At 57.6% G+C, this 27,420-nt stretch overlaps 1 protein-coding gene across 1 annotated transcript in view; it reads right to left on the reverse strand.

Moving 5' to 3' along the window:
• EFCAB6 (EF-hand calcium binding domain 6) overlaps positions 1 to 27,420 on the reverse strand; it is a 155,717-nt gene that overhangs the window by 29,504 nt on the left and 98,793 nt on the right. Inside the window, exons 20-25 of the mRNA XM_036298810.1 lie at positions 26,823 to 26,956; positions 25,621 to 25,853; positions 19,298 to 19,394; positions 13,599 to 13,717; positions 11,469 to 11,708; positions 8,012 to 8,167 (exon numbers count right to left, since the gene is read on the reverse strand). Of these exons, the coding sequence (XP_036154703.1) occupies positions 8,012 to 8,167; positions 11,469 to 11,708; positions 13,599 to 13,717; positions 19,298 to 19,394; positions 25,621 to 25,853; positions 26,823 to 26,956 (979 nt within the window). The remainder of the gene's footprint in view (positions 1 to 8,011; positions 8,168 to 11,468; positions 11,709 to 13,598; positions 13,718 to 19,297; positions 19,395 to 25,620; positions 25,854 to 26,822; positions 26,957 to 27,420) is intronic.

Consider the following 27,420-nt stretch of genomic DNA (forward strand, 5'->3'; position numbering starts at 1 on the left):
CACCTGCACACCAATCAGCCAGGCGGCAGACGGGCACACACAGCCTGCAAGATCCGGGAGCAGGGTCAGGGTTGGGAGAGGCGAGTGTGTGGGCCACTGCCGGCTGGTGAGGCCACGGGGCGGCCTGGCCTGAGGCTCTGAGGCGTGAAGGCTGACAACAGGGCTCACAGTCTGGAGAGAAGCTGCAAGAGGCCCCACTAAGGAATCTGGTCATGAGCGGGGCAAACGGAGGTGCCTCGGCAGGGCTGGCGCTGGCAGAGCAGTGTTACGGGGTAGTCAGGCCTGTGGAGTGGGGGCAGGGCCACATGGGGGGTGATGGAGGGTAGGGGTTGGTCCTGGAGATCTTAGCTGATGAGACGCTGCCCTGAGAAGCGGCTGGGGAATCTGAAAAGAAGAGAAATGCAGCGAGGACAGCGAAAAGGGAGAAGGACTGAGTAAAACACCCGATCATTCCTTTACAACAGCGGTTCTCCACCTTCCTCAGGCCGCGACCCTTTAATACAGCTCCTCATGTTGTGGGGACCCCCAATTTCATTGTTACAAATTGAACATAATTAAAGCATAGTGATTAACCACAAAAACCATATGTAATTATATATGTGTTTTCCGATGGTCTTAGGCGACCCACAGGTTGAGAACCGCTGCTTTACAAGAACGGCTGAAACTGAGCTGCCAAGCTGAAGGACATTTCACAAAACCTATTTAGCTTAGTAGTTTCTCAAAGAACAATTCCGTTGAGTAAGCGTGTCAGCAGGACATGCCCGTAGAAACAGGCCCCTCCTGCCTCTGCTCCAACACCCAAGCGCCTCTAAACCCTGAAAGAATACATGGGGGGGCAGAGGGATCTAAGGTTCCATGAGAACATAACGCAAGTTTACTGAAGATGCAAATAACGTTTAACTGCATTCAGAGCTCCCAGTTCTGTCACTTAAGTTCTCTGGGCATTCCTGGCACGTTAACACCTAAGCTTCCTTTCAGCAGGAAGGAGTGTGTCAAAGAGGAGGAGCCCGGATTCCTGGCAAGCAAAGGGAGAAGCTCCCGGGGAGGGAGAAGCTCCCAGAGACTTGGAGACCTGCTCCGAGGAGCAGGAGCCAGAGCCGTGTCTCCGCCCCACAGCTGCAGAGCAGCCGGCCCGCCCAGCCCACGGCGCTGGCTCACGCTGGAGACACAGGGAGAGGGTAATCAGCTCTATTTCATCAGCAGGGTGAACTGCCAACTTGGTATTAAAATTTAGTAATAAAATCAAATGCATATGCTAATCTTCTTGGTATTATTTAGAAAAATCTATTTTGGATCTAGAAAAGAATAATCTACATATAATTACAAATGACAGAGCTGTTTCCCATCAGAGGTCTTTGAGAAGAAACAAGCAGCCAGGCGATGGGCCCTCACTGAGGTTTCAATCCCTAAGGAAGGGATCGCCCCCCTGAGAGGTGGACCACAAAAACCCCACAGTCCTTCTGTTGTCCTTTATAAATGCACCAAGACTCACCATGCTTAGAAGACTCTCTCACTCATTTAGTTAATTATTTATCGCATGCTATTTTTCCATGATTTATTCATTGAATGCATATGAATTCTTGTTCAGCTGGAAATAGATTTAGTGAGAGGAGACCCTATCTCAGGAAGAAGAGAGCACACAGGCATGTGAGGATGAATCAGTCCTCTCTCTCTCTCTACACACACACACACACACACACACACACACACACACACACTAGCATGGGACTCCTCACAGCATGAACACAATGGAGCAATGTCTTCAACATTTTAAGGGGAAAAAATTTTCTTACTAGGATTTTATGCTCAAGTTATCAATCTGTGTGAAAAAGAATTTAAAAATTTTCAGACAAACAAGAACTCAGAGCATTTACTTCCTGTCCACCCTTTCTTAGGAAATCACGTCAGGAAGTACTCCAGCAAAATAGGATGTAATTAAGAAAAGAGATGTGAAAAGCTGGGAATGGGGGGTCCCACCCAGGAGCATGGTGGGGGCAGACAGGGAGGCTCTTGGGCGTCAGACCGAGGACAGGGGGAGCGGCCCGGCGCTAGGATGGAGCACCAGGGAAGAGCCTGGGGAACAGGAAGTGGGGCGGATGCTGGGGAAGCTGGAGCTGGACAGCATGGAGCTTTGCCTGAGCCCGTGCTCCTGGAAACCAGTGACGGTTACAGAAATCACCTCCCACGACGCCCTGGACATGACTTACGTCAAAGAACCAGCGTTTCCCATCTGACCTAGAAAAGACTCCTAGGTTTGCCCACGTCAAGGCGGACACAGCCCTCCCAATGCCGCGTCTTAGAAATGATGACCTGAACTTTCTTTTACTCACTGGCCGATTTGGACAAAATTGACTTGACCAAACTTAACTAAGCTTCCCTGCAGCATCGGGGTGGGGAACAGCCCCTCCGCGAGGCCCCTCGGGACACCTGACCACAGGACAGACATTCCCTGCCGTAGTGTGTGGTCACAGTCCCTCATCTCCTCACCCCACATTCAGGCCTTTCTTTATCCCCATAAAGGCCCTTTTCTGCCTAAACTGGGAGATGCTTGCAGATTTCCTGGTCAGGGCAGTCCCCTAGTGCAACAGCCTTCCTTCCCCATAACCACAGTCCTCCCTCCCTAGTGCAACAGCCTTCCTTCCCCATAACCACAGTCCTCCCTCCCTAGTGCAACAGCCTTCCTTCCCCATAACCACAGTCCTCCCTCCCTAGTGCAACAGCCTTCCTTCCCCATAACCACAGTCCTCCCTCCCTAGTGCAACAGCCTTCCTTCCCCATAACCACAGTCCTCCCTCCCTAGTGCAACAGCCTTCCTTCCCCATAACAACAGTCCTCCCTCCCTAGTGCAACAGCCTTCCTTCCCCATAACCACAGTCCTCCCTCCCCTAGTGCAACAGCCTTCCTTCCCCATAACCACAGTCCTCCCTCCCCTAGTGCAACAGCCTTCCTTCCCCATAACCACAGTCCTCCCTCCCCTAGTGCAACAGCCTTCCTTCCCCATAACCACAGTCCTCCCTCCCCTAGTGCAACAGCCTTCCTTCCCCATAACCACAGTCCTCCCTCCCCTAGTGCAACAGCCTTCCTTCCCCATAACCACAGTCCTCCCTCCCCTAGTGCAACAGCCTTCCTTCCCCATAACCACAGTCCTCCCTCCCCTAGTGCAACAGCCTTCCTTCCCCATAACCACAGTCCTCCCTCCCCTAGTGCAACAGCCTTCCTTCCCCATAACCACAGTCCTCCCTCCCTAGTGCAACAGCCTTCCTTCCCATAACCACAGTCCTCCCTCCCCTAGTGCAACAGCCTTCCTTCCCCATAACCACAGTCCTCCCTCCCTAGTGCAACAGCCTTCCTCCCCCATAACCACAGTCCTCCCTCCCTAGTGCAACAGCCTTCCTTCCCCATAACCACAGTCCTCCCTCCCCTAGTGCAACAGCCTTCCTTCCCCATAACCACAGTCCTCCCTCCCTAGTGCAACAGCCTTCCTCCCCCATAACCACAGTCCTCCCTCCCTAGTGCAACAGCCTTCCTTCCCCATAACCACAGTCCTCCCTCCCTAGTGCAACAGGCTTCCTTCCCCATAACCACAGTCCTCCCTCCCTAGTGCAACAGCCTTCCTTCCCCATAACCACAGTCCTCCCTCCCTAGTGCAACAGCCTTCCTTCCCCATAACCACAGTCCTCCCTCCCTAGTGCAACAGCCTTCCTTCCCCATAACCACAGTCCTCCCTCCCTAGTGCAACAGCCTTCCTTCCCCATAACCACAGTCCTCCCTCCCTAGTGCAACAGCCTTCCTTCCCCATAACCACAGTCCTCCCTCCCTAGTGCAACAGCCTTCCTTCCCCATAACCACAGTCCTCCCTCCCTAGTGCAACAGCCTTCCTTCCCCATAACCACAGTCCTCCCTCCCTAGTGCAACAGCCTTCCTTCCCCATAACCACAGTCCTCCCTCCCTAGTGCAACAGCCTTCCTTCCCCATAACCACAGTCCTCCCTCCCTAGTGCAACAGCCTTCCTTCCCCATAACAACAGTCCTCCCTCCCTAGTGCAACAGCCTTCCTTCCCCATAACCACAGTCCTCCCTCCCTAGTGCAATAGGCTTCCTTCCCCATAACCACAGTCCTCCCTCCCTAGTGCAACAGCCTTCCTTCCCCATAACCACAGTCCTCCCTCCCTAGTGCAACAGCCTTCCTCCCCCATAACCACAGTCCTCCCTCCCTAGTGCAACAGCCTTCCTTCCCCATAACCACAGTCCTCCCTCCCTAGTGCAACAGCCTTCCTTCCCCATAACCACAGTCCTCCCTCCCTAGTGCAACAGCCTTCCTTCCCCATAACCACAGTCCTCCCTCCCTAGTGCAACAGCCTTCCTTCCCCATAACCACAGTCCTCCCTCCCTAGTGCAACAGCCTTCCTTCCCCATAACCACAGTCCTCCCTCCCTAGTGCAACAGCCTTCCTTCCCCATAACCACAGTCCTCCCTCCCTAGTGCAACAGCCTTCCTTCCCCATAACCACAGTCCTCCCTCCCTAGTGCAACAGCCTTCCTTCCCCATAACCACAGTCCTCCCTCCCTAGTGCAACAGCCTTCCTTCCCCATAACCACAGTCCTCCCTCCCTAATGCAACAGCCTTCCTTCCCCATAACCACAGTCCTCCCTCCCTAGTGCAACAGCCTTCCTTCCCCATAACCACAGTCCTCCCTCCCTAGTGCAACAGGCTTCCTTCTCCATAACCACAGTCCTCCCTCCCTAGTGCAACAGCCTTCCTTCCCCATAACCACAGTCCTCCCTCCCTAGTGCAACAGGCTTCCTTCCCCATAACCACAGTCCTCCCTCCCTAGTGCAACAGGCTTCCTTCCCCATAACCACAGTCCTCCCTCCCTAGTGCAACAGCCTTCCTTCCCCATAACCACAGTCCTCCCTCCCTAGTGCAACAGCCTTCCTTCCCCATAACCACAGTCCTCCCTCCCTAGTGCAACAGCCTTCCTTCCCCATAACCACAGTCCTCCCTCCCTAGTGCAACAGCCTTCCTTCCCCATAACCACAGTCCTCCCTCCCTAGTGCAACAGCCTTCCTTCCCCATAACCACAGTCCTCCCTCCCTAATGCAACAGCCTTCCTTCCCCATAACCACAGTCCTCCCTCCCTATTGCAACAGCCTTCCTTCCCCATAACCACAGTCCTCCCTCCCTAGTGCAACAGCCTTCCTTCCCCATAACCACAGTCCTCCCTCCCTAGTGCAACAGCCTTCCTTCCCCATAACCACAGTCCTCCCTCCCTATTGCAATAGTCTTTTCAAATAAAGTCTCTCTTTACTAAGTCTGCATTTGTCTCTATTTGACAAGGTAACATAAAGGCAAATAATGCAAGAAAGACAAAAAGGAAATTAAAAACTTCAGGAAACAAACAACCTATCAATAAGATCAGAGTATAAACATGAAGCAAACTTAGTAAGAGTGGGTTTCAATGGGAAGAACTACAAAACATAGACTCTATTTGAGGAGGAGTTCCTAGGGAAACCCCCAAAAACGTAAGGGACAAAAACAAGGATGCTGGAGGAAATGGACAGCTATAGCAACATTAAGCACAGCCCAATTCCTACCCGAATCAACATAAAACCTCACACTAAACGCATGAGAACCAGATTCAGACATGACACATATTTTGGAATTACCAGACAGGACACTTAAATTAACTATGATTAATATATAAAGGGCTCTAATGGAAAAGGCAGACAACACCCAAGAACAAATGCATAATGTGAGCAGAGAGGTGAAAACGCTAAGAAAGCATCAAAAGGAAATTTTGGAGCCCAGCTAGCGTGGCTCAGCGGTTGAGCATCAATCTGTGAACCAACAGGTCATGGGTTCAATTCCCAGTCAGGGCACATGCCCGGGTTGTGGGCTTGATCCCCAGTGTGGGGTGGGCAGGAGGCAGCCGATCAATGATTCTCTCTCATCATTGATGTTTCTATTTCTCTCTCCCTCTCCCTTCCTCTCTGAAATCAATAAACATATATTTTTTTAAAAAAGGAAATACTCAAAATAAAAAGCAGGGCAACAGAAATGAAGAACACCTCTGATTGGCTCATCAGTCGATCGGACATGGTTGAGGATAAAAATCACTGAGCTTAACAGTATGTTAATAAAAACTTCCCAAATGGAAATTTGAAGGGAAAAACAAATTAAAATAAACAGAATAGAATATGAAACTGTGGGGCAATTTCAGAAAGTGCAACATCCATATAATTAGAATACCAGGAGGAGAGAAAGAGAGAAAGGAGCAGAAAGAACGTCTGAAGTAATGACGGCCAAGAATTTAAAAAATCAATGACAGACACAAAGCACAGATCCAGAAAGTTCAGAGAGCACCAAGCAGGATAAATACCAAAAAGTCAACACCTAGGCATGCCATGTTTAAACTGCAGAGAACTGAAGACAAAGAGAAAATCTTGAAAGAAGCCAAAGGGAGGGAAGACCTTACCTACAGAGGAACAAAAGTAAGAATTACATGGTACTTCTCATCAGAAATCATGCAAGAAAAGAGTGAACTGACATAATTAAAGTGCTGAAAGAAAAAAACCAGCAACCTAGAATTCTATATCCAGTGGCATTATCCTCTAGAAATGAAGGAAAGCGACGACTATCTCAGGCAAACAAAACCCCAGGACGGCCCCAGCTGGTGTGGCTCAGTGGATAGAGCCTCGGCCTACGGACTGACGGGTCCCGGGTTCGATTCTGGTCAAGGGCACATGCCTGGCTTGCAGGCTTGATCCCCAGAGGGGGCGTGCAGGAGGCAGCCAATCAATGATTCTCTCTCATCACTGACGTTTCTCTCTCTCTCTCTCCCTCTCCCTTCCTCTCTGAAATCAATAAACATATATTGAAAAAACAAACAAAAACCTCAGGACTCATCACCAGCTGCCCCGCCCTTCGAGAAATGCTAACGGAGATCCCTCAGAGAGAGGAACGTCATTAAGTTAGAAACTCAGATCCCCATAAAGAAAGGAGAGCGCCAGAGAAGGAGTAAACGAGGTAAAACAACGTCTCTGACTTTTCTAACTCTCAGTTGACCTGACAATGACTTTCCAAAGTAGTAACAATGCACTGGGGGTCACAGCTTGTGGACAGGCATGAAGGTGAAGGACAGCGGGGTCAGGAGGGACAGGAGGAAGGATCTGGAAGTCTCCGTTATAAGGCACCTGCCCACCCAGGAGCTGGCATCGTGTTAGCTGAAACTGGACTTGGGCTACTTGTTCGTGTATATTGCAAACTACAGAGCAACCACGAAAAGAAAGAGATTTCATAAGTGGGGTGAGTTAGGGGTTCAATTACTGATAATAACCGCATGGAAACTAAAGAAACAGAAAAAATACGATGAACTCCAGGAAAAACAAGATGCTCCATTAAAAAGGAAACGTGATCAGCTCGTCACAATAAACCCCGGATACTGGTCTCCCCCAAACCGAGAAGCAGCAGGTGGGAAAAGTGACACCCGTGGAGACTTGTTTGCATGTATTTCCGTGGGGGTGGGGTGGAGGCTGTGGGAGAGGTGGCTGGTGGCAGGTGACGGGTGAAAAAGAGTTAAATCCGCATCTTCCTGCTGGGAAGTCAACAGACACAGCCTAACGGTACAAAGTCAAGAAGGAGCTGTACAACCCGTCACTCAGAAACGCGAACTACCAAGAGATGTTACTTGAGCGTTGGGAGCTGGCCCTGGGGAGGGACACGAGGACAGTGGCCCGGAGAGCTACCTGGCGCCGGCCGAAGCGCAGGCAGAACGTGGGTAAGATAAAAAGGAAGTTCAAACAGGGTGCGATGTGCTGAGACACACCAGGAAGCTCTACGTGTCTAAGCTGCTTTTCCTTTTTGCTTCGGGGTGACTCGAGCCCAGTAGGATGCAGCCCGGCCAGAGGGAGGTGTGGGGGTCATTTCCATGTCAGGAGTCTGCTTGGACAGAGGAGAAATGAAAGCCACGCACGGACTGGCTTCTCGGAAAGGGCCGGCCAGTGAGAGCAAACCTGCCCAGGAGCGCGGCCAGCTCCGCCTCCTTGAGGGGACAGCCGCTGTCCCGCAGCGCCCTCTGCAGCTGGCACAGGGACACCGAGCCGCTGCCACACGCGTCCAGCTTGGTCAGCGCCTTCCTGATGTCTGCACTGTGGTCCTTCAGCTTCTCCCTGAAAGAGAATGCAGGTCAGACACCCACAGGAAAGCAAGTCACCTCCTAAGGCGAGGGTTTCACCATCGTCCTCGTGATGATCGGGTGATTCACTAAGGACTCCCTCTGGCCCAGCCAGTTTGGCTCGGGACAGAGCGCAGGCCTGGGAAGGTTCGATTCCCAGTTGGGGAACATTGCGGGCTTGATCCTCAGTAGGGGGCGTGTAGGAGGCAGCTGATCAATGATTCTCTCTCATCATTGATGTTTCTATCTCTCTCTCCCTCCTTCTCTCTCTGAAATCAATAAAAATCTATTAAAAAAAAAAAAAAGAACCGACTCTGAAGCTGTTTTACAGCCTTGGTGCGACATTGACATTGAGAGGTATTCTGCAAAAATGTGTAAGTCTGCATGCTTATCACATTATCATCGCCAGCAAAACTGCATTAGAGGAATCCCAGTCTTGTCTTGTTACTAGAATTGGGACTGTCAGAGTGGGGCCAAGAATGAAAAGGGTGGTTTTTATACACACGCGCTCTTCCCCCTGAAGGCTCCCTGGCACCTACCGCCAGAAACTGCTGTGGGCACCGGGACACCTCCCGTGACGCCAAGTGGGTCAGGAGAGAGCCGCGAACAGGACTGGGAGTGGCCTCCGTGGGAGAGGGTGTGGGTAGGTGTCACTGGGAAGGTGGCCCGGGAGCAGGACAGCTGAAGGAGCTGGCGGGCAGCTCCCTGGGCCAGGAGTGCTGGGGGCCAGGGTCAGCCAGTAGCAGCTGCCCTGGAGGGGCAGCAGGGAGGGGAGGGCCAGTCAGAGTCGCAGAGGGAAGGCCCAGGGACCCTTGTTTTTAATCAGACACTTTGTTGTTAAGAAACGGCACCATCCGTGCGCAGCAACTGGCAAGCCGGGGCCTCGCTGTGAGCCCCTCCCTCTTGTTCCTCCCAACAGCCCTGCGAGGAGGGGTCCCGGTCACCCCACTGGACAGATGGGAATGAGACAGGGCCCTAGGGTGGTGGGCAAGCTCCCGCTAGGGCAGCGGTTCTCAACCTGTGGGTCGCGACCCCTTTGGCGATCGAACGACCCTTTCACAGGGGGCGCCTAAGACCATCCTGCATATCAGATCTTTACATGACGATGCATAACAGTAGCAACATGACAGTTATGAAGTAGCAACGAAAATAATGCTATGGTTGGGTCACCACATGAGGAACTGTATTTAAAGGGCCAGAAGGTTGAGAACCACTGCGCTAGAGGCTGGTTTTCCTGCAGAACGTGCTCAAGTACTAAACGTGCTATGATTCTGCTTCTCAGGAAAGTTCTCTGACCAAAAGGAATGTACGGGACTAGGAGAGCGTGGGCAGGTACGGATGGCACACCTCGGCCCCCAGGTCTCTCCCGAGCCCTTCCCGCCGCACTGAGCAGCGTGCTTGTCCACGGAAGCGTGTGAGCCACACTCGGGGCGACCGTTGCTGCTCTGGGTTCCCGTCCGGTTCCTGGTCTGGACAGTGACACGGAAGCCCGGGGGCCACTGTCATGGCCAGTGGGACGGCCACCACGCCCCCGCCCCGCCAGCCTCTGAGGCGGCTGAGCCGGCCGCAGGCTCTGCGTTCTGGGCCTGGGCACAAGGAGGTGGCCGGGCCCCGAGGGCGGCGCTGATTCCAAGTCTTCAGGGCACTGCAAACAAAACCCATTCCCGTAGATGTAAGAGGCAAAGACACCATTTTGGACACGTGAATTTAGCACGACGCCCATCTGTCAATCTCCTCAGAGTTTCAGTAGAAACAAGAGGGAAAGTCCTGGAAACACAGAACCTTAAGGGTGACCCGGAGGCCCTGCTGCCCCGGAATTCAGAAGCGGCCACCTGACAGTGTTGCAACCGATGCCTTTGAGAAAACAGAGGTGGTGGCGGTTTAATGAAATCAGGCTGGTCCAGCAGGAGAGGCTGACCCCGCAGAGGACAGGGGAGTGAGGGCTGGCTGGGCGTGGCGGTCAGGAATCCCTCCCCCCCCAACTCCCCTCCACCGGCTCCCAGTTGGAGGACACAGGGAGGAGCGGCCGCGGGGGAGAAGCTGGGCGCTCCCTTCCACCTCGTTGTTCACACGCGGTGTGGGGGAGGGGGTTGGGGGGTTGGGGGTAGGTAAGGAGACCAGCCCTGTCTGATAAAGATACACCCACTTTTTCATTAGTGCGAGGCACGTGTGATTTACACCAATCTTACGCATATTTTTTCCTTATTTTTCAAACTCCATCCTCTTTACATCTGAGTCACTTCCCCATCCTCAGGGGCGGCACACTGCTTTCCCCTTAACCCCCGTGGCCCTGGCCCCTCGTTTCTGTGCTGCTGGGCCTCGTTTCCTCTGGGGGTTCTCAGCAACAAGTCATGCACTCACCCGCGGGCTGGGCTCTCTGAGGGCGGGGACAGAGCTGGAGTGACAGCAGGAGACGGGCGGCATAGTCCCGGGCAGCAGGGGCAGGGAGCAGAGCCCAGGCCTGGCAGTGCTGATGGGGGACCAGGACGGAGATGGGCCAGGAAAATCTGCCCCCCAGCTCTGTGGTCACTCAGACATGGCAAAGCTCGCTTTCATGCCGAACGCTTTCAAGGTATGACGCTGGTAACTGGTTTTCCCCTTTGAAGGTAATCCTCCCAGTCCCAGGATCCAAACATGACTTGGCGGGACCCTCTGCGTGCACCTCCTGGGCCTCGCGGCCAGGCCCGTGCGCTTGGCATCGCTGCAGTCACACAGACGTGCCGTCCAAGTGCATTTCCCATCAGCCCTCGGTCACACATGCTGCCCAGGCTCCGTGGCCAAAGCTGTTTCGTAGCCTTTGGGGCCACACTCCACATGCCCGCGCACTCACTGGGACCAGCCGTGGGAGCTCCGGCCAGCCTTCCCTGCCCGCTGCCAACCCGAGGGCCTCGTCTGCATTATTTCTCTGGTATAAAGTCCTTAAAATGGAACCACTGAGTCCGAGACCATGTCTGTGCACTCACTCACTCACTCGTTCATTCAACAGATATTCGCCGGCACCAATTCGGTGTCAGGCACTGGCTGAGACAGGCGTGTCTTCATGCGCCTGCATCCTAATTGCCCGGGAAGGGCGGGGCCACATACAGTCAATGCCTGAGAGGGACAGTCCCCGAGCGGCGGGCAGTGCGCGGCTGGCACCCCGCAGGGCTGTGATAGCGCCATGTCTAGCATCCGGCAGCGAGCGCACAGGGCAGCCTCGTCACTTCACCAGCCCTGGAGGCCACATCTCAGAACGTCTGCCACGGGTGTGGGCGGCTCAGACGGCAGCTCCGGGCCCGGGACACGCCCTGACTCACCTGGCTGGCTCGGCCATGTCCGTGCCCTGCGGCTGCGCCGGGTGCTGCTCTGGGGGCTGCTCTGGGCACTGCGCTGGGCGCTCCTCCCGTGGTGGCTCCGGCGGCGGCGGCTTCGTGAAGTGGCCCATGAAGTTGGAGTGGTCCTCCGCGTAGGGCCGGTGCACGTCCGCCGAGTACGTGATCCCCAGCTGGTGCAGGAACTCCGGGTACGTAATGTGCCCCCTCCCCTTGGTGTCATAGCTGCAGAGATGAGCAAACGTGGTCAGTGCCCAGCTCTGACGGTGCGCCAGGGCGCCCGGCCCCTCGCACGCAGTGCTCCGCAGGCCAGCATCACCGGCTCGCCCGGGGGCCAGTGACCGGGACCTCGGGCCTCAGGCCCCCCTGCTCTGAGCCTGCATGTACCCAGGTCCTCAGGCCACTTGCAGGCTCGAGAGAGTTTGAAACCATTGCTCGTCCCGCAGCAGGCTCACCCCATACAAGGTGGTCCCGGCCACCCCAACAGACAGCAACCGAATCTGCTCGCCGGCCGTGCTGACGATGGCAACACGCTGTGGCCGCAGGCGGGAAACCAGCCCTCCTCACTCGGCAGCGTGTTCCCGGCACCGCGTGCGAAGGAACTACGCTAAGGTTACAAGAAAAGCCTCGAAAGCGCGTTCACGCTTAGGACTCAGCAAGTGAACGCCGCGTGAGGCAACCCCCCGCCTGGCCTTTGAAGCGATGCCGGTGACACACAGGCAGGAGAGAGACCGGTGAGGAAGGAAGATAAGCATTACGCTACGGGCCTTTTGTGTCACTTTCTATTACTGAAGTTCCTCTGAGTTATAATTCATTTAAAAAGACATAATGGAGGGTTTTTATCTCCCAACATTATTCTAAAAGAATTACTTCAATAAAATATGTTAAGGCAAATTGCCCATTTCCTTTAAAGAAAAAAAGCACCTTTATTTATTTTAACAGCAAGATCTTGGTCCTCATCTAATCAATAAAAATGGCATTTGCGGATGAGATTTCCTACAGGAACTCCGAGTCGCGAGGACCAAGCCTGTGTTTAAACAGGTCTCGGCGTCACTCTCCGCAGGCCGAGGTGGCGGTGCGTGCGTGGAAGTGCGGGCGCTTTCCTGTGCAGAGCGAGCCTCCCTCTGCTGCTTCCGGGACAAGAGGCGGAAGGACTGCGGAACTCCGGCTCTGGGACCGCCGCGCCCTTCGCCTCAGTCTTCACTGAGTAACAATGAAGAGAGTGCATCCATTGACCCAGCTGACTTTCTTGTCTGTCAGGGTGGGAGGGAGCCCACGCATGTGCCCGCTGTGCCCCAATCCCTTGGCCATCGGAGGGACCCACGATCTAACCTACTGAGAAGGAAAACGGACGGGAGGCTCACAGCCCTGTCGGAACTGATCTACAGAGAGAAAGGACCGTGTAAGAGTCTCAAGGTGCTTTTCTAAATTAGACACGAACAGCCCACCAATTCTAACCGTGGCCGACGCTGCGGCCTTCCCCGTGGAACAGGTGAGGAGCTAAGAAATGGCCTGAGCTGCTTCGCGAGCTTGCCCCCCAGAGGACGTGCCCGGTGCACATGGCCTTGGGGGGGAGGGGGTGCAGCGGGCCTCACATATACGGAGAGGACGGGGCTCAGACAGGGACCTGGACCTGGAGGTGGAAACGGAGTGTCAGACATCTGCCCGGGATGCCGCCACGGGGCCGGGTTCAACCGCAGCCACGGCTACAGCCAGACGCATTCTGAAAAACGTAACCAGCTGACAAGGCCCTGGGACCCCTCCACATGGTCAGAGCTTCTTTTCTTCCAGCAAATCACGTGTCTATGAGGCCTCTGTCCAGCTCTGGCCTCCATCGCTAGCGACGGGGAGACTGTGTGGCTGCTGAGTCGCAGGAGAGGCGAGGCTCAGGGGAGCGACTCCCGGCTCCTGGGCCACGGACCCGTTTGACTGGTGGCCGTGCTGCCCCTGGCTCTGCGTGCCCCGAGGCCACCTGCTCACCAGGCTGCTGCGGGGAGCAGGAGCCAGGGCCCAGGACAGACACGGCCCCCGCCTCGCCCCCCGCAGTGACGGACGGTTGGTGCTGACGCGCAGGCAGGCGGCCGGGAGGAGAGCGCCAGCGCCAGCGCCACTCACCGCATCCACAGCTTCTCCAGTTCTCGCGGCGTGAGGGGAACATCGAAGCCGTACAGCGCGGTCTTTATGTCCCGTCGGCGAAGAATGCCGGCGCCCTCATGATCGGTTTCTGTAAAATTCTACAACATCAGGAGGTGGCGTTTAGCAGCATAGCACGCGTGTTTGTGGCGGTGCACAGGGCTTCCCGCTGTCAATCTCTGGGACAACCTAACCCCTTGTCCTCCCCATCCACCTGCCTGACCACCTTTCACCCGAGTCCCAGCCACCTCATCACGCCCCTCGGAAGGTGACGAGCACACAGGACAGGGTTCTGGGCCGGCCTCAGGGAGCGCGTGGTCTCAGGTGTGACCCGGACTCTTCCCCTGACGGACAAACTGGGCTCTAAATGATGAGAATAAAGCTCTCCCCCCTTCCCTTCCGCCCTTCCCCCCTCTCCGATCCTGGGGAGGAGGCTGCTGCCAGGCTTCCCGTGTTACACCTCGGCGCAGTGGCTGTGGAGGGAAATGAGGGACACGGGACTCCCGCCGCCATGGCAAGCTGGTGTGGTGCCATGTTAATGTCCCTGAGAGGTTACTGGGGGCTCATCAGGGACTTGAGGGGACCACAGACCAGAAGAGCAGGTACCGCCTGGCACTCAGCACTGCCTTTCACCACTTCCGACCACCAGCCATGGGCCTCCCCGCGCTCAGCGAGCACGGACCAGTGGAGGACGGGAGCATCCCCGATGGGGACCGGGATCGGGAAGGAGGCAGGGGCGTCCGTGCCGCCCCCGGCGCAGCTTGCCCGGGTCAGTGCGGTTTAGCAAGAAAGAGGAGCGAAAGGTGTGACGCTGGGACCGGGGGAAACACCACCATCATTGTTCACAGAGGAGCTGATTATATGTGCAGGAATACAGAGGTCCACAAATGAAGTCTTAGACTAAAAGAATTTGGCAGGAAATCTGGATTCCATATCAAGGGCAAAACCGTCCATGGTTTTAGGAATCGGACAGAAAATGAATTTTAAGAAATAACATTTACAAACAGCATCAACAATAGGAAGTCCCGGGAGTAAATCTTACAAATGCTTGCAGAACTTCTACACAGAAAAGTCTACTCCAAAGCGTGATGGGGAGAGTCCAGAAAATACCAACAGGTGGAAACAGCCCCTCCAACTCACCGGGGACTGAAGAGTCCGAGCAGTGAAGGGTCATTTCTCGGCAAACACCCCAGTGGGTACTGTTCTCTTGGTGGAACCTGACAAATGACTGAGAACCCCTCGTCCTGGCCTACCCGCCGACTAGGGTGTGTGACTGAGTGACGGTGACGGTGCCAGGACAGACAAACGGACCAAGAGGACAGCACGCTGCCAGGGCCTCGAGGCAGGATGGGGTGGGCTCCACAGAGAATGGAGCTGGGAGGGCTGACGGCCGAGGGGAAGCAGGAGCCGGAGCCCTGCCTCCCCACACGCAGGGGACGGGTGCCGGCTGCAGGCCCTGAGCGTGCGAGTGAAACGCTAAGCGCCCAGGAGAGAAGGCGGACTGTCGTCCCGGTTCCTTCAACAAGACCTCCCGGGAAACGTCACACATCTCCCTACGTTAAAAAGAACTATCATTTCAAAAGACAGCCCTTAAAAGTGTGCAGACAGAGCAAAACGGAGCAGGCACGCGCATCACGTGGCGCCACGAACAACTCGCCGCCCGTCCACAGCGAGGGCTCCGCGGCCGGTGGGAAGGAGGCGGGCAGCCCGGTGTGAGAAACGCAAAAAGGCACGCGCTTCACAGGAAGGAGCCCGCCTGACGGGTAAGATGAAAGCCACGCGGTCTCATTAGTCGCCACAAATGCTAATTAGAGCTGCAGGAGACACTGCCACAGGCGCTGGAGGGACAGACCCAAGCTGTGGAGGGCGCCAGGGCCACATGGGGCGGCTGAGCCGCGACACTGAAGGCCGTGGCCACAAAGCCAGAGCACGTGCTGCCCGGCCCCGCACAGGGAGCGGGAGACCCGGCAACGTTCTATTCCTCCATCCGGGTGCTGGTTACACGGGGACATGATTTGTAGGACATGGTGACGAGTTAAGTGCATTTAAGAATACATATACATGATTACTATGTACACTGTAAGACAGAGATGTGCACATATTATGCACTGAGTGGCCAGGTTATTATGGCCACCTGACATTTGTAGGCAAATTAGCTGTAATTTCGCGCTGAAGTTGCTAGAGGGCCAGACCATTATAAATAGGAAAGCAGGTTGTTTACCACGACAGAAGTGATTTTTTTCTGAAGACATGGGTAAACAACACGATTTAACAGACTTTGAATGTGGGATGGATACACACACACACACACACTGAGTGTGGCCAGATTATGACCACCTTACGTTTTGTAGGCAAATTAGCCGTACTCTGCATCGTATGGGATATGGAAGCCGAAGGCCTGTTCGAACACCTTTGCTGTCTGCAGTTACCAAGATAAAACATCTCCAATTCGCACAGGAACACAAGGATTGGACAGTCGAGCATTGGAAAAAAGTCATGCGGTCTGATGAATCACGTTTCCAGTTGCATCATGCAGGTGGCAGAGTGAGAATTTGGCGGAAACAGCATGAAAGCATGCACCCCACATGCATGAGTACAACCCTTCAAGCTGGTGGGGGCAGTGTTATGGTTTGGGGCATGTTTTCCTGGCATGATTTGGGCCCTTTAATTCGTGTGGAACAATGTCTGAATACCACAACATACCTAAGTATCGTTGCTGATAAAGTTCATCCTATCATGTTGATGGCGTATCCCAGTGGAGATGGCTTCTTCCAACAAGACAATGCGCCCTGTCATGGTGCTCATATTGTGCAGGAGTGGCTTCAAGAACATGAGGGAGACTTTACCTTGCTTAGGTGGCCCCCACAATCACCAGATCTCAATCCAATTGAGCATTTGTGGGACGAAGTTAAAAGAGCCATCAGGCAGCTGGTTCCACAACCATCAAATCTCACAGAACTGGACAGTGCTATTCATCAGGCATGGTGTCAGATTCCTCGCATCACCTTTCAACATCTCGTGGAGTCAATGCCAAGAAGAATCGCCGCAGTATTGAAGGCAAAAGGTGGCCCAAGTAAGTACTGATGGGGTGGTCATAAGAATCTGGCCACTCACATTCAAATATATCCCACGTTCAAAGGCTGTTAAATCACGTTTACCCATGTCTTCAGAAAAAAATTACTTCTACTGTCGTGGTAAACAACCTGCTTCCCTATTTATAATGGTCTGGCCCTCTAGCAACTTCAGTGTGAAATTATAGCTAATTTGCCTACAAACGTCAGGTGGTCATAATAATCTGGCCACTCAGTGTATGTGTTCATATACATATATTATTGTATCTACTGTAGAGTCACATCTTAAAAAAGAATTAAGCTTCAAGAAATTAGGTCTGGATGATCTCCAAGCCCCTTTAAAAACAATGTGAGCGCACTTATCACCACTAAACGGGTGGCTTAACAATGGCTAAGATGTCACTTTATGCTGTGAATTGACGGCAATTTAACAACAACAACAAAAGCTTACAGCACTGAGGCCTGCTGGGACCGGTCCCCGGCCCCATGCGGGCCGTCCCCGGGCCTGGCCTTGGTTCAGTCCCCACAGCCTCCGCATCCGGACCCTGCCCAGCACCTGCGGTCCTCCCGGTGGCCTCTCCCTCCCGGAGCCCCATCACAGGAGAGCCCCCCCATCGCAGTGTGCACAACCCCAACGCCCCTGCTGCACCCCACGTCTGTGCAGGCACAACCCTGTCTTTTTGTCTGTGGCTTTAACACCCTGCAACAGTGCGTAGTGAGCTCATAATAATGTTTGCTGAAGAAACCGAAGAACTTATTTCCTGCAAACACTTAACTAGAATGAGCCGATTACGCTGCCCCCGGGGACAGCTCCTGTGTCTCCAAGGACTCAGCTGTGCTGCCCGGGGCTGAGCGAGGCTGGGCAGCCAGGTGACTGTGAAGATGGCTCAATGCCGGGTCCTGCATCCGTTTGGGGGTCAGCGGGCCCTGCTAGCTGAGCTCCCAACAGCCGTGCAGCAGAGGGAGGGCGACTCCAGGCCTTTGGTCACTTTTGCGACCTACACAGGCCACAGGCCAGAAGCCCAGAGCAGGGGACCACGCGTGACCCGCCCCTGCTGCCCCCGGGCGGCACGGCACCGCATGAATCGTCCTGTCTGCAGGTTAGAGCCCAGCACTAACTCCACCAGAGCTTCACTCCGCGTAAGCCAAGGAGTGGCAGGGCCCCATGCAGGGAGGGCACAGGCAGGGTCCGTCAGTCCTGCGGGCCCAGAGAGGGGACAGGTGTGGCTGTGCTCTGTTCCGACAAGGAGGCTCCTGGCCCTCCCTCCACAGACGCCCTTCCTCTGTCACCTGTGTCCCCTTCCTTCCCACATCCCCGCCCGCCCAGTGCAGAGAGGGGGGTTGCCTGGCAGCACAGCGTGGGCCCCACCCACCCACGTGGCTGGGGATCTGCGGACACACCGCCGAGGAGGGGGGTCCACAGAGAGGGACGAGGTCAAGCCGCCCGGAGGGGGCAGCTGAAGGAGTGTGTGGGGCGGAGGAAGTGGTTCAAGGATGAGGGACGGCAGGCCAGGCAGGACAAGGACCTCTGCCCGCAGCCCCAGCCCCTCTCCATCGGCCTGTCCCTCTTCCCCACAGTGCCTGTCTGCTCTGTGCCCTGCCTTTCTCATCAGCCGTCACCTTCCTGGCCTGTGAGCTGCATGAGGCACAATGGGCTGGCCTAAGAGGGGACGGGGTCAGGGGATAGGGACAGGGGACAGGGGGTGGGGGTAGGGATGGGGATAGGGGACAGGGGACGGGGGATAGGGATGGGGGGTAGAGCACTAGGGACAGGGGGCGGGGAGAGGGGACAGGGACAGGGGACAGGGGACGGGGGTGGGGGTGGGGGTAGGGATGGGGATAGGGGACAGGGGACGGGGGACAGGGGATGGGGGATAGAGCACTAGGGAGAGGGGGCGGGGAGAGGGGACAGGGGACGGGGGACAGGGGATGGGGGATAGAGCACTAGGGAGAGGGGGCGGGGAGAGGGGGCGGGGAGCCGAGGAGCTCAGAAGGACTTCACAGAGCGACCTTCACCTGGGCACAGGCCAAGGCACAGCAAACACAGGAAGAAAATGACCAAATGAAACAATGCGGGGACATTGTTCAAAATAACGCGGAAAGACTTCCCTCACGCCGTTTAAAGATACTTTCCAAGTGAGGCCATTGTGTGGCACTGGGAAGCCGGGCCCCCGGCGCACCCGGTCTGCGGCCTGCAGGGGTCGCTGTGGTGGTTACACTGTTTCCCATCCGGACACAGGAGGGCGCTCACCTTGAAGGGCTGTCCACCCTCTGGGCAGCACAGAGGGAATGCCGCTTAAAGTGCAGGCTCATCGCCCTGTGAAAGGGGTCTGACAGCCTCTCACACGCTCACTGGCGTTTCTAGTTCCTGCCAAACCGGAGACACAGACAGGCATTCCCGGCCCTGACTCCCACCACCACTGACTGCCCTGCACCGCGACTGGCCTTGAGTGTGGGCATCTGTTTGAAAGCATTTCGACTGCAAGGCCCTGTGGCCGGGGGTGCAAGGCCGCCCCCCGTCTCGGGACCGGATCTGGCGGCTCGGTCACCCAGGGATCTCAGAACCTGAAAGAGGTTTCCTTGCCTCCAAGGAAACGATCGCGCTCTTACCTTCGACAAGTCTGTCCACCTGTTTTTTGCTTTGGTGACAAGGTACTGGTGAGCCTGCTCGCAAGCTAGTTCTGAATCTGTGACCTTCTGCTTTTGTCTTAAAAGAGAAATAAATCAGTGAGTAGCTGTGCTTACACGGAATGGGCTCATCCATCTCCCAAGGAGTCCCCTGCCCCGTATCAGAGACCCCGTTAGAGTCCTGGTCCGCACCTGGTCTAACTTAATGCTTAAAAGACGGTCTGATCTCCCCAGCTGTACGTTAGGGAAGTCTTAGTAAATGTGACAAGTCCTCGTTTATTTTCAGATAAATGTGATTAAATTTTTTTCTGCAGCTCACGAAGCAGACAGGGAAAAACAATACAACATCGGTGTCTTCGGAAGAAAACTGCTGAAAACTACTTCTGAGGTCACACGTCACGGGACAGTTCGGACTGAGGCAACGATGGGGGACGATGGGGCAGCGCCTCAGACGCCTGCCTCAGCTCAGCACAAAGGCGAGGCTGCAGGCGGCAAGGTCACCCGGGCCTGTGGATTTACTCCCAGGATGACGCGAGCCAAGGACAGAGCCTGTGGCCCCACGGGCGTGGCTCCGTGGTTGAGCGTCAACCGGTGAACCAGGAGGTTGCAGTTTGACTCCCAGGCAGGGCACATGCCTGGGCTGATGTTTCTGTCTCTCCCTTCCTCTCTGAATTCAATTTAAAAAATAATAAATAAATAAAAGCCTGTGCTCCCGCCTCAAAGGCTGAGGCTGAAGGAAGGCGGGTGCCTGGATTCTTACTCCCCAAAACCAGGTAGGGGAGTGTGAGACCTGTCACGCCCTCAGACTTCTCCCGGGAGGTGCCTGGCGCAGTGGCACCTGTCACTCCGTTGGGGACCTGCGCTCCCCCATGCCCAGGTCTGCACCGGCAGCATTTTCCCTGCACCCCGCACCCCCCGCACTCCCCCCCTCCCCCCCCATCAGGGGCAGTTCCCTGACCTGCGGCTACGTGTGCGCAAACCGGGGCGCACACTTCCTTGCAGGCACCTGCCTGCGGGGACAAGAGGGGATCCGGCTGAGGCCCATGGAGACCCTCACGTGATTTCTCTATGAGGGGCCCAGGAAAACCAGGCTGAACAGCACCCCCACCCTACCCCGCTCCCAGGTGAGAACACGCAGCAGTGCCTGGCCCCCGCTGCGGGACCGACAGAGGTCTGTGACTCTCCGCCGCGCTGCTGCGAGCGTGACCCTCTGCCTGGGACGCGGGGCTGGGAGCACAGGTCCCGGTGACGACGACACTGAACCCCACGGCCAGCGGGGGAGCTTGGCCGCAGCGTCCGGGCTGGCAGCGCTGGGCTGGGCTGGGCTGCCGTCGCCGCTGCAGAGGCTGCGGTTTGGAGGTGGGAGCTGCCTCGGCATTCCCTCCAGCCCAGCCTCGCTCACCGCCTTCTGCTTTGTATCCGAAACCACCTCTTCGGGGTCCCCTTCAGTGTCACTCCTCCCAGGGGGAGATCTTGGCACCTACACTCGCAGGCGTGGGGCCGCCTTCGGGTGGCGCTGCGCTCAGGAGCCTCCTCCACGTAGCAGTTCTGCTCCCACGGACAGACAGACGGGCAGCACCACCCAGGACTGCAGCGCGGCCCTGGGCCCGGGCGCTGCTGGCACGCCCGCCACCCGCACACGCTCCAGCGGGCAGCAGCAGGTCCCCGCGACGAGCACCCACAAGCTCAGCAGCAACACCGCCCTCACCCGCCGCTCCTTCCGGTGCCTCCAGGACATCCGTGCCCACACTTCTGTGCCAACGGGGCCAGCTCCCAGCGCTCACCGAGCTCCTGTGACCATCGTGCCCGGACGCCCACACTGCGCTACTGTCGCCGTGTCACATGGGAAGGTCTTGGCCAAGCAGCGTTTCCTCGGTGAGTGACAGAAACAACCTCCGTGGTCCGGCAGGCAAACATTCTCGCGTTTTCTCTGCGGCAGGCGCTGAGGCCCCGCGGAGACGCGGAGACGAGGGCTCCCCCTGCGCCCTTGTCACTGCTGAGACGGCGAGTGAGCGCCTGCGGGGCACCCCCCTCTTTACGGAGACCCTGCTCCAGGCTTGAACTCACGTCTCCTCCGTCTTGCCCAGTCCGGGGCCTTTGCTGACTTTCCTGTGGCGAGTGACACTTTACCCGTCTCTCCCCTGGCCTTCGTGACGCTGGCTTTCCGTGCGGCCTCGGCGGGAACAGCGCCCGGCCTGGCCTTGGCGTGATGTTCCCTCTCCTGGCCCGCAGCCCTTGACCTTCTCCCTCCTTCTCCCTGAGGGTCATTTACTCTCCTGAGAGGCCACCCCCTCGCATGGTCCCACGGCCGCAACGCCAGTCCCCACACGCCTGGACCACGAGGCCTGAGCGCTCACCTGCTTTTCCGTTGCATCTCCCCCAACTGCCCACCAGACTCACACGGAATTCCAAGGCCACCAGCCTGGCCGCTCGCACCCTCCCTGCCGGAGGCGCTGGCAGCCCGGCGGGACCCTGCTGCCGTTTCATGGTCCCCAATGATGCTCATTCCCCAGCCTTCACCTGAGGCTCTTCCTTAACCCCACCTGCACCAGGGGACGCACCTGGACTCCCCCAAAGTGCTCTCGGGGAGACCCTGGGCGGCGAGGTCAGCGCATCCACACCGACCTCCCTCCCCATCTCAGCGCCTATGCAAACAGCCCCCTCCCAAGGCATCTTCTAGCCATGGCCTTGGTTTTCTTGGTGACCGTGCTCCCACCAGGGCCCCTGCTGATTTCTCAGTCCTTCCTCCCTTTCTCCATTTTCTACACTTGCCTCCTCTAGAGAGCTGGCGGTCCCTCCGCAGCGTTTCCTGAAGTCACTCATTTCCTCTCCTATAGCTGGGTCTCTGGATCCTGACATCAGAGCCAGACCTCCCAGCAGCCAGTCCCGCGGTCACAGACACAAGCAAGCCTCCGTCCCCAGCCAGCGTGACGAGCAGCGTGGACAGAGCCCGTCCCCAAGGAGATGGCGGGAAACTGACAGCAACACAGGACAGTGGATCCGATGACTCCAGCTGCTGAATGTGGCAGAGGATGATGGACGGAGGGACGCCAGCCAAGGTGGCCAGGGCGTGGCTCGGGGTGGGGCGGGGAGGTCTCGGGAGCAGCATCCCAGGCAGAGCCAGCTCTGGTCCCGGGGAGCAGGGGACACACCTGCCTTTCTCGCCCACTCAAGACAACACACAACTCTGGACAGACACAGACCTGACTCCCTGAGGACACGAGAGCAAACACTAGGAGGCCGGTGCAAGGGGCGAGGCCGGGGTCTTTTCCTCCCACACCCCCAGCTCAGGACCCAGGGCGCCCTCATTCTGGGACTGTGCCGTGGACGGGCAGAGAAAGGACCAGGCAGGCAGCCCCTGCAGCACAGGGAAGGTGGGGGAAACCCTGTTTATGTCTCTTTTTACTCTCCAGGCCCCGAGCCAGGGCAAGCCCAGATCTCCTGGTGCCCAAACCAGGACCTACGACTGAAATTCTCTCTCCAACCAGAGGGATGGGAGACACAGTCCCGTGGTTCCCACGGCGGGAGGGACCCACACGACTGCTTCCTCCCCACCTGCTGCCGCCGTGGGAAGCGCACGGCACAGTGGTAGCACCTGTGGTAGCACCTACGACTATCCGGACAGAGGACGCACGGCCTGTTGCTTCACCGCTTCTGACATGAGCCACCGCGGACTGGGCGTCGGCTTCAGGCCAGGGCGGGCAGGTGTGCTCACACAGGGCAACGGGGGAGCGGACGGGAGAAGGGAACCTCACACAGGGCAACGGGGGGAGCGGACGGGAGAAGGGAACCTCACACAGGGCAACGGGGGGAGCGGACGGGAGAAGGGAACCTCACACAGGGCAACGGGGGGAGCGGACGGGAGAAGGGAACCTCACACAGGGCAACGGGGGGAGCGGACGGGAGAAGGGAACCTCACACAGGGCGACGGGGGAGCGGACGGGAGAAGGGAACCTCACACAGGGCAACGGGGGGAGCGGACGGGAGAAGGGAACCTCACACAGGGCGACGGGGGGAGCGGACGGGAGAAGGGAACCTCACACAGGGCAACGGGGGGAGCGGACGGGAGAAGGGAACCTCACACAGGGCGACGGGGGAGCGGACGGGAGAGGGAACCTCACACAGGGCAACGGGGGGAGCGGACGGGAGAAGGGAACCTCACACAGGGCGACGGGGGGAGCGGACGGGAGAAGGGAACCTCACACAGGGCAACGGGGGGGGGGGGGGGGGGGGAGAGGGAACCGGGCAATGGCGCCCAGCACTCCGATTAGTATTCACACGCCCGAATGTGAAAGGGTTTGCGTCTGAAGCAAACAGACGTCTTCCTCTCTCTACAACATGACGAAGCCTTAGGGTTTCCGAGTCCTGCTTCCTGGCGCTGCAGGTGGGAAGGGACGGCCTGGAGGGCAGAGGGCCCCAGAGGGCAGGTGGCGTCCCGAAAGGGGTGGGCGGCCCGGCTGGGGAGGTGAGAGGATGAGGAGGTGAGAGGATGGGGTCTCCAGGCAGAGAAAGCGGCCCCTCCCACAGGCACCCTGGGCTCCCCCTCGCCCTGCCACGGGCCGTCCGGGCAAGTCGCTAACTGGTGTTCGGCCCCAATTCCTTCCCCTGGAGTCAGACAATGCTCAGGTGGCTGGGGAGCACAGGGACGTCCTCCTGAAGCGCAGGCACAGGCCTGGCTGGGGGGGTGGGGGAGGACTCGGCTTCCTAGAGCAGCACCTTGGCGGGCGTCTAGGACCCACACCGGGTGCCCCTGGGCTCCGGCTTCTCCTTCATGTCCATCCCCTGCTCTGGGGCTGCTCCAGGCTCTTCCCACAGCACAATGTCACCCCCAGTCCACGACACAAACCCTCTCCTGCCACCAATGGACTCCTCACCCCGGCACTCCAGCCCCTTCACCATTGCCCTGGACTCCAGCCCTCCCCCACACTCCCTGCCATGCCCCTGCCCCTGCCTCCCCTCTCACTGCGCTCCACATGCCCGCTGCTCCTGCACACACACTGTCTCCCCGTTTGAATGTGCTCCCATCTCTGTGATTTTGCAAATGCTGTTCCCTGGCCTTGACCCACTGTTCTGGTAGCTGTATCTGAAAACTCTTACTCACACCTCAAGACCCGACTCAGATGCCCCACTTTCCCTGTGCCCTCAGCAGGCGGTGCCTGTGGCTCTCAGACACCGTGCACTGGAGTGGAGGTCTTCCTTTGCACGTGTCCCCCATTCAACCAAGAGCCCCTCAGAGCAAGTGTTCGTCTCGTTCATCTTTGCAGCACCTTCCAGCGGCAACGCCTAGCACACTCGGCCTCAGTAAAGATCTGACGAATGGATGAAAGACGACAAGTAAGGAGCTGATGATCTGAATGGGAAGATGGCGCTTTGTGCTGGAGATGCTCTGTGTTCGTCCTGCCCGCATCCTCAGAGAACCCCTTCCGAGGACCAGCTTTTGTGTGGGCCCATGTGAAGCAGGCAGGGCTCACGGGAGCGCTCCTCGGAACCGAGCAGCTAGAAGCAGGTGGCAGCTCACGGGCCCATATTCCCTCGGGAAGAGGCTCCGTCGTCTTTCCTGCCTGCCGTGTGGGTAGCAGCAAACACACCCAGCACATGCCGGAGGCAGACGTGTGCGGCCACGGGGCTGCCTGCAGCCTGGGTGCCGTCACAGGGGCTTAGGGGCTCGCTGCTGGGCGCAGTGTCTGGAGCCCTGGGGCCGCCGTGTCATGTTGTTATAGCAGAAAACACACCTATTACCACGGGGACAACATTCCAATATTGACATTATACTTAGAATGGCTGCTCAAGGAGGGCTGAACGGCCACTCCGTTCCTTCGTGATGACATCCACGGGTCCCAGGGAGGACGGGAGGCCTGTCACCGCCTGGGGTCTGTGCTCTCATCGAGGAAACAGAGGGGAGAAGGGAGCCCGGGTCGCCTCCTGGCTGCGCGAGGCTGGCCAGGTGGATGGGGCCGGGGAGTGGCCGTGGCTGGGAAAGGGCTGGAAGGGGTCCTTGCAGCTCCCAGAGCCGTCGGCACCGCTGAGCCCGATTTATAGAAAGAAGCCCATGCGAGTGCATGCAGGTCCCGCGCAGAACGAGGACGGAGTGACAGGGAGAGCGGTCGATCGGGTGTCTTCTCCGCTGCCCTGCGTGTCCAGGCCTCCTGCACTGGACGCTACCCTTCGGGTGTCTACTTGACTACGAGGACAGAACAGCGGCTCGGGAGGCGGCTGTGCTCTGTGTGCCCTGTGGGCAGCGGAGAGGCGGGCCGCTGTTGGCAAAGGCGGCAGACGGCCCGACGCGAACTGCGCCGCCTTCTTACCTGATGAGTCGTTGAGGCGGGTCGTCTGTTGTGGGTGGCGTCGCCTCAAACAGATTTTGAAATTCCCGAAAATTCAACGTGACGCTGAGCCTCAAGCCCAGGAGGGCCACGAGGCGCTGGAACTGGTCGTCTTTGAGGTTGAAGAGCAGGTGCTCCAGCAGCCGGTGCAGGTCCTGCATGCCGATGATGCCGTCCCCGTTGGCGTCCATGCGGAAGAAGGCCGCGAACAGGTTCTGCAACAGAGCGCCCGTCAGAGCCCTCCCAGCCCCGCGGCGGCCCAGGAACGCCCGTGCCCCCATCATCCCAAAGTGAGGCCCCATACAGCCCGTGCCCCCATCATCCCGAAGTGAGGCCCCATACAGCCCGTGCCCCCATCATCCCAAAGTGAGGCCCCATACAGCCTGTGCCCCCATCATCCCTAAGTGAGGTCCCATATAGCCCGTGCCCCCATCATCCCAAAGTGAGGCCCCATACAGCCTGTGCCCCCATCATCCCTAAGTGAGGCCCCATACAGCCCGTGCCCCCATCATCCCAAAGTGAGGCCCCATATAGCCCGTGCCCCCCATCATCCCGAAGTGAGGCCCCATACAGCCCGTGCCCCCATCATCCCAAAGTGAGGCCCCATAGAGCCCGTGCCCCCATCATCCCAAAGTGAGGCCCCATAGAGCCCGTGCCCCCATCATCCCTAAGTGAGGCCCCATAGAGCCCGTGCCCCCATCATCCCAAGTGAGGCCCCATACAGCCCGTGCCCCCATCCCATAGCCGCATCATCCCGAAGTGAGGTCCCATAGAGCCCGTGCCCCCATCATCCCTAAGTGAGGTCCCATATAGCCCGTGCCCCCATCATCCCGAAGTGAGGTCCCATAGAGCCCGTGCCCCCATCATCCCGAAGTGAGGCCCCATAGAGCCCGTGCCCCCATCATCCCGAAGTGAGGTCCCATATAGCCCGTGCCCCCATCATCCCTAAGTGAGGCCCCATATAGCCCATGCCCCCATCATCCCTAAGTGAGGCCCCATATAGCCCGTGCCCCCATCATCCCTAAGTGAGGCCTGGACAGCCCGTGTACCGACCTCAGGGAAAGGCCGCAGGGAGGGCGGAGGGAGCACTGTGTCCTGGGAGGAGCCGGACCAGATGGGCTCAGGGGTCACAGCCCAGGCGGCGAGTGGCCAGCTGAGCCGGGCAGGAGCCGGGCCGCGCTTACCGGGAAGTTTTCCCTCAGTCTCTGGGGCAGAAGCCGCAGGCACTCCTCGGCGGTCACGAAGTAGCTGGCCAGGTTGTTTTTTGGAAGAACTGAGGTCTGAGATGCAGTCACTTGCAGCCCATTCGTTTTAGCTTCTGAAACGATCGCGTAGGTCAGAGGCCCGTCTCCAGGGCCCTGCGCACCTCCACCTCTACGCCAGCAATGCATTCTCCCGCCCGAGGCCCATAAGCCACCCACACGGGCTCCGGGCTGCAGCTGACCACACGGAACTGTGCTGGGACCCGCTGTCCTGTCCCTCAGCTCCTCGGACACTTCCCTCTCAGGAGGAGCCTGCCCTCCGGACGGTGGGCCTCGCTCCTGCCCAGCACGTGCTGCCCCGGCCCTCGCACGCGCCCTCATCCCGCCCCCCGTCCTTCCTCCGGGGCAGGGACAAGTCTCGCTCACCCCAGCAGGCCGAGGACAGAACTCCTGCCTGGGTTTTGTTTCCTGGAATCATGTCCTGAACCCAGAAGGTGGGGTTCAGTCGACATTCACTAATTCAACGGCCGTTTCCTGCCCAGGAACCTGCTCAATCCTGCGCTTGGCCCTTTCAAGCTGA

The sequence above is a fragment of the Myotis myotis genome, unplaced genomic scaffold (genome assembly GCF_014108235.1).
Source record: "Myotis myotis isolate mMyoMyo1 unplaced genomic scaffold, mMyoMyo1.p scaffold_m19_p_3, whole genome shotgun sequence".
In the NCBI taxonomy this organism is placed as follows: domain Eukaryota; kingdom Metazoa; phylum Chordata; class Mammalia; order Chiroptera; family Vespertilionidae; genus Myotis; species Myotis myotis.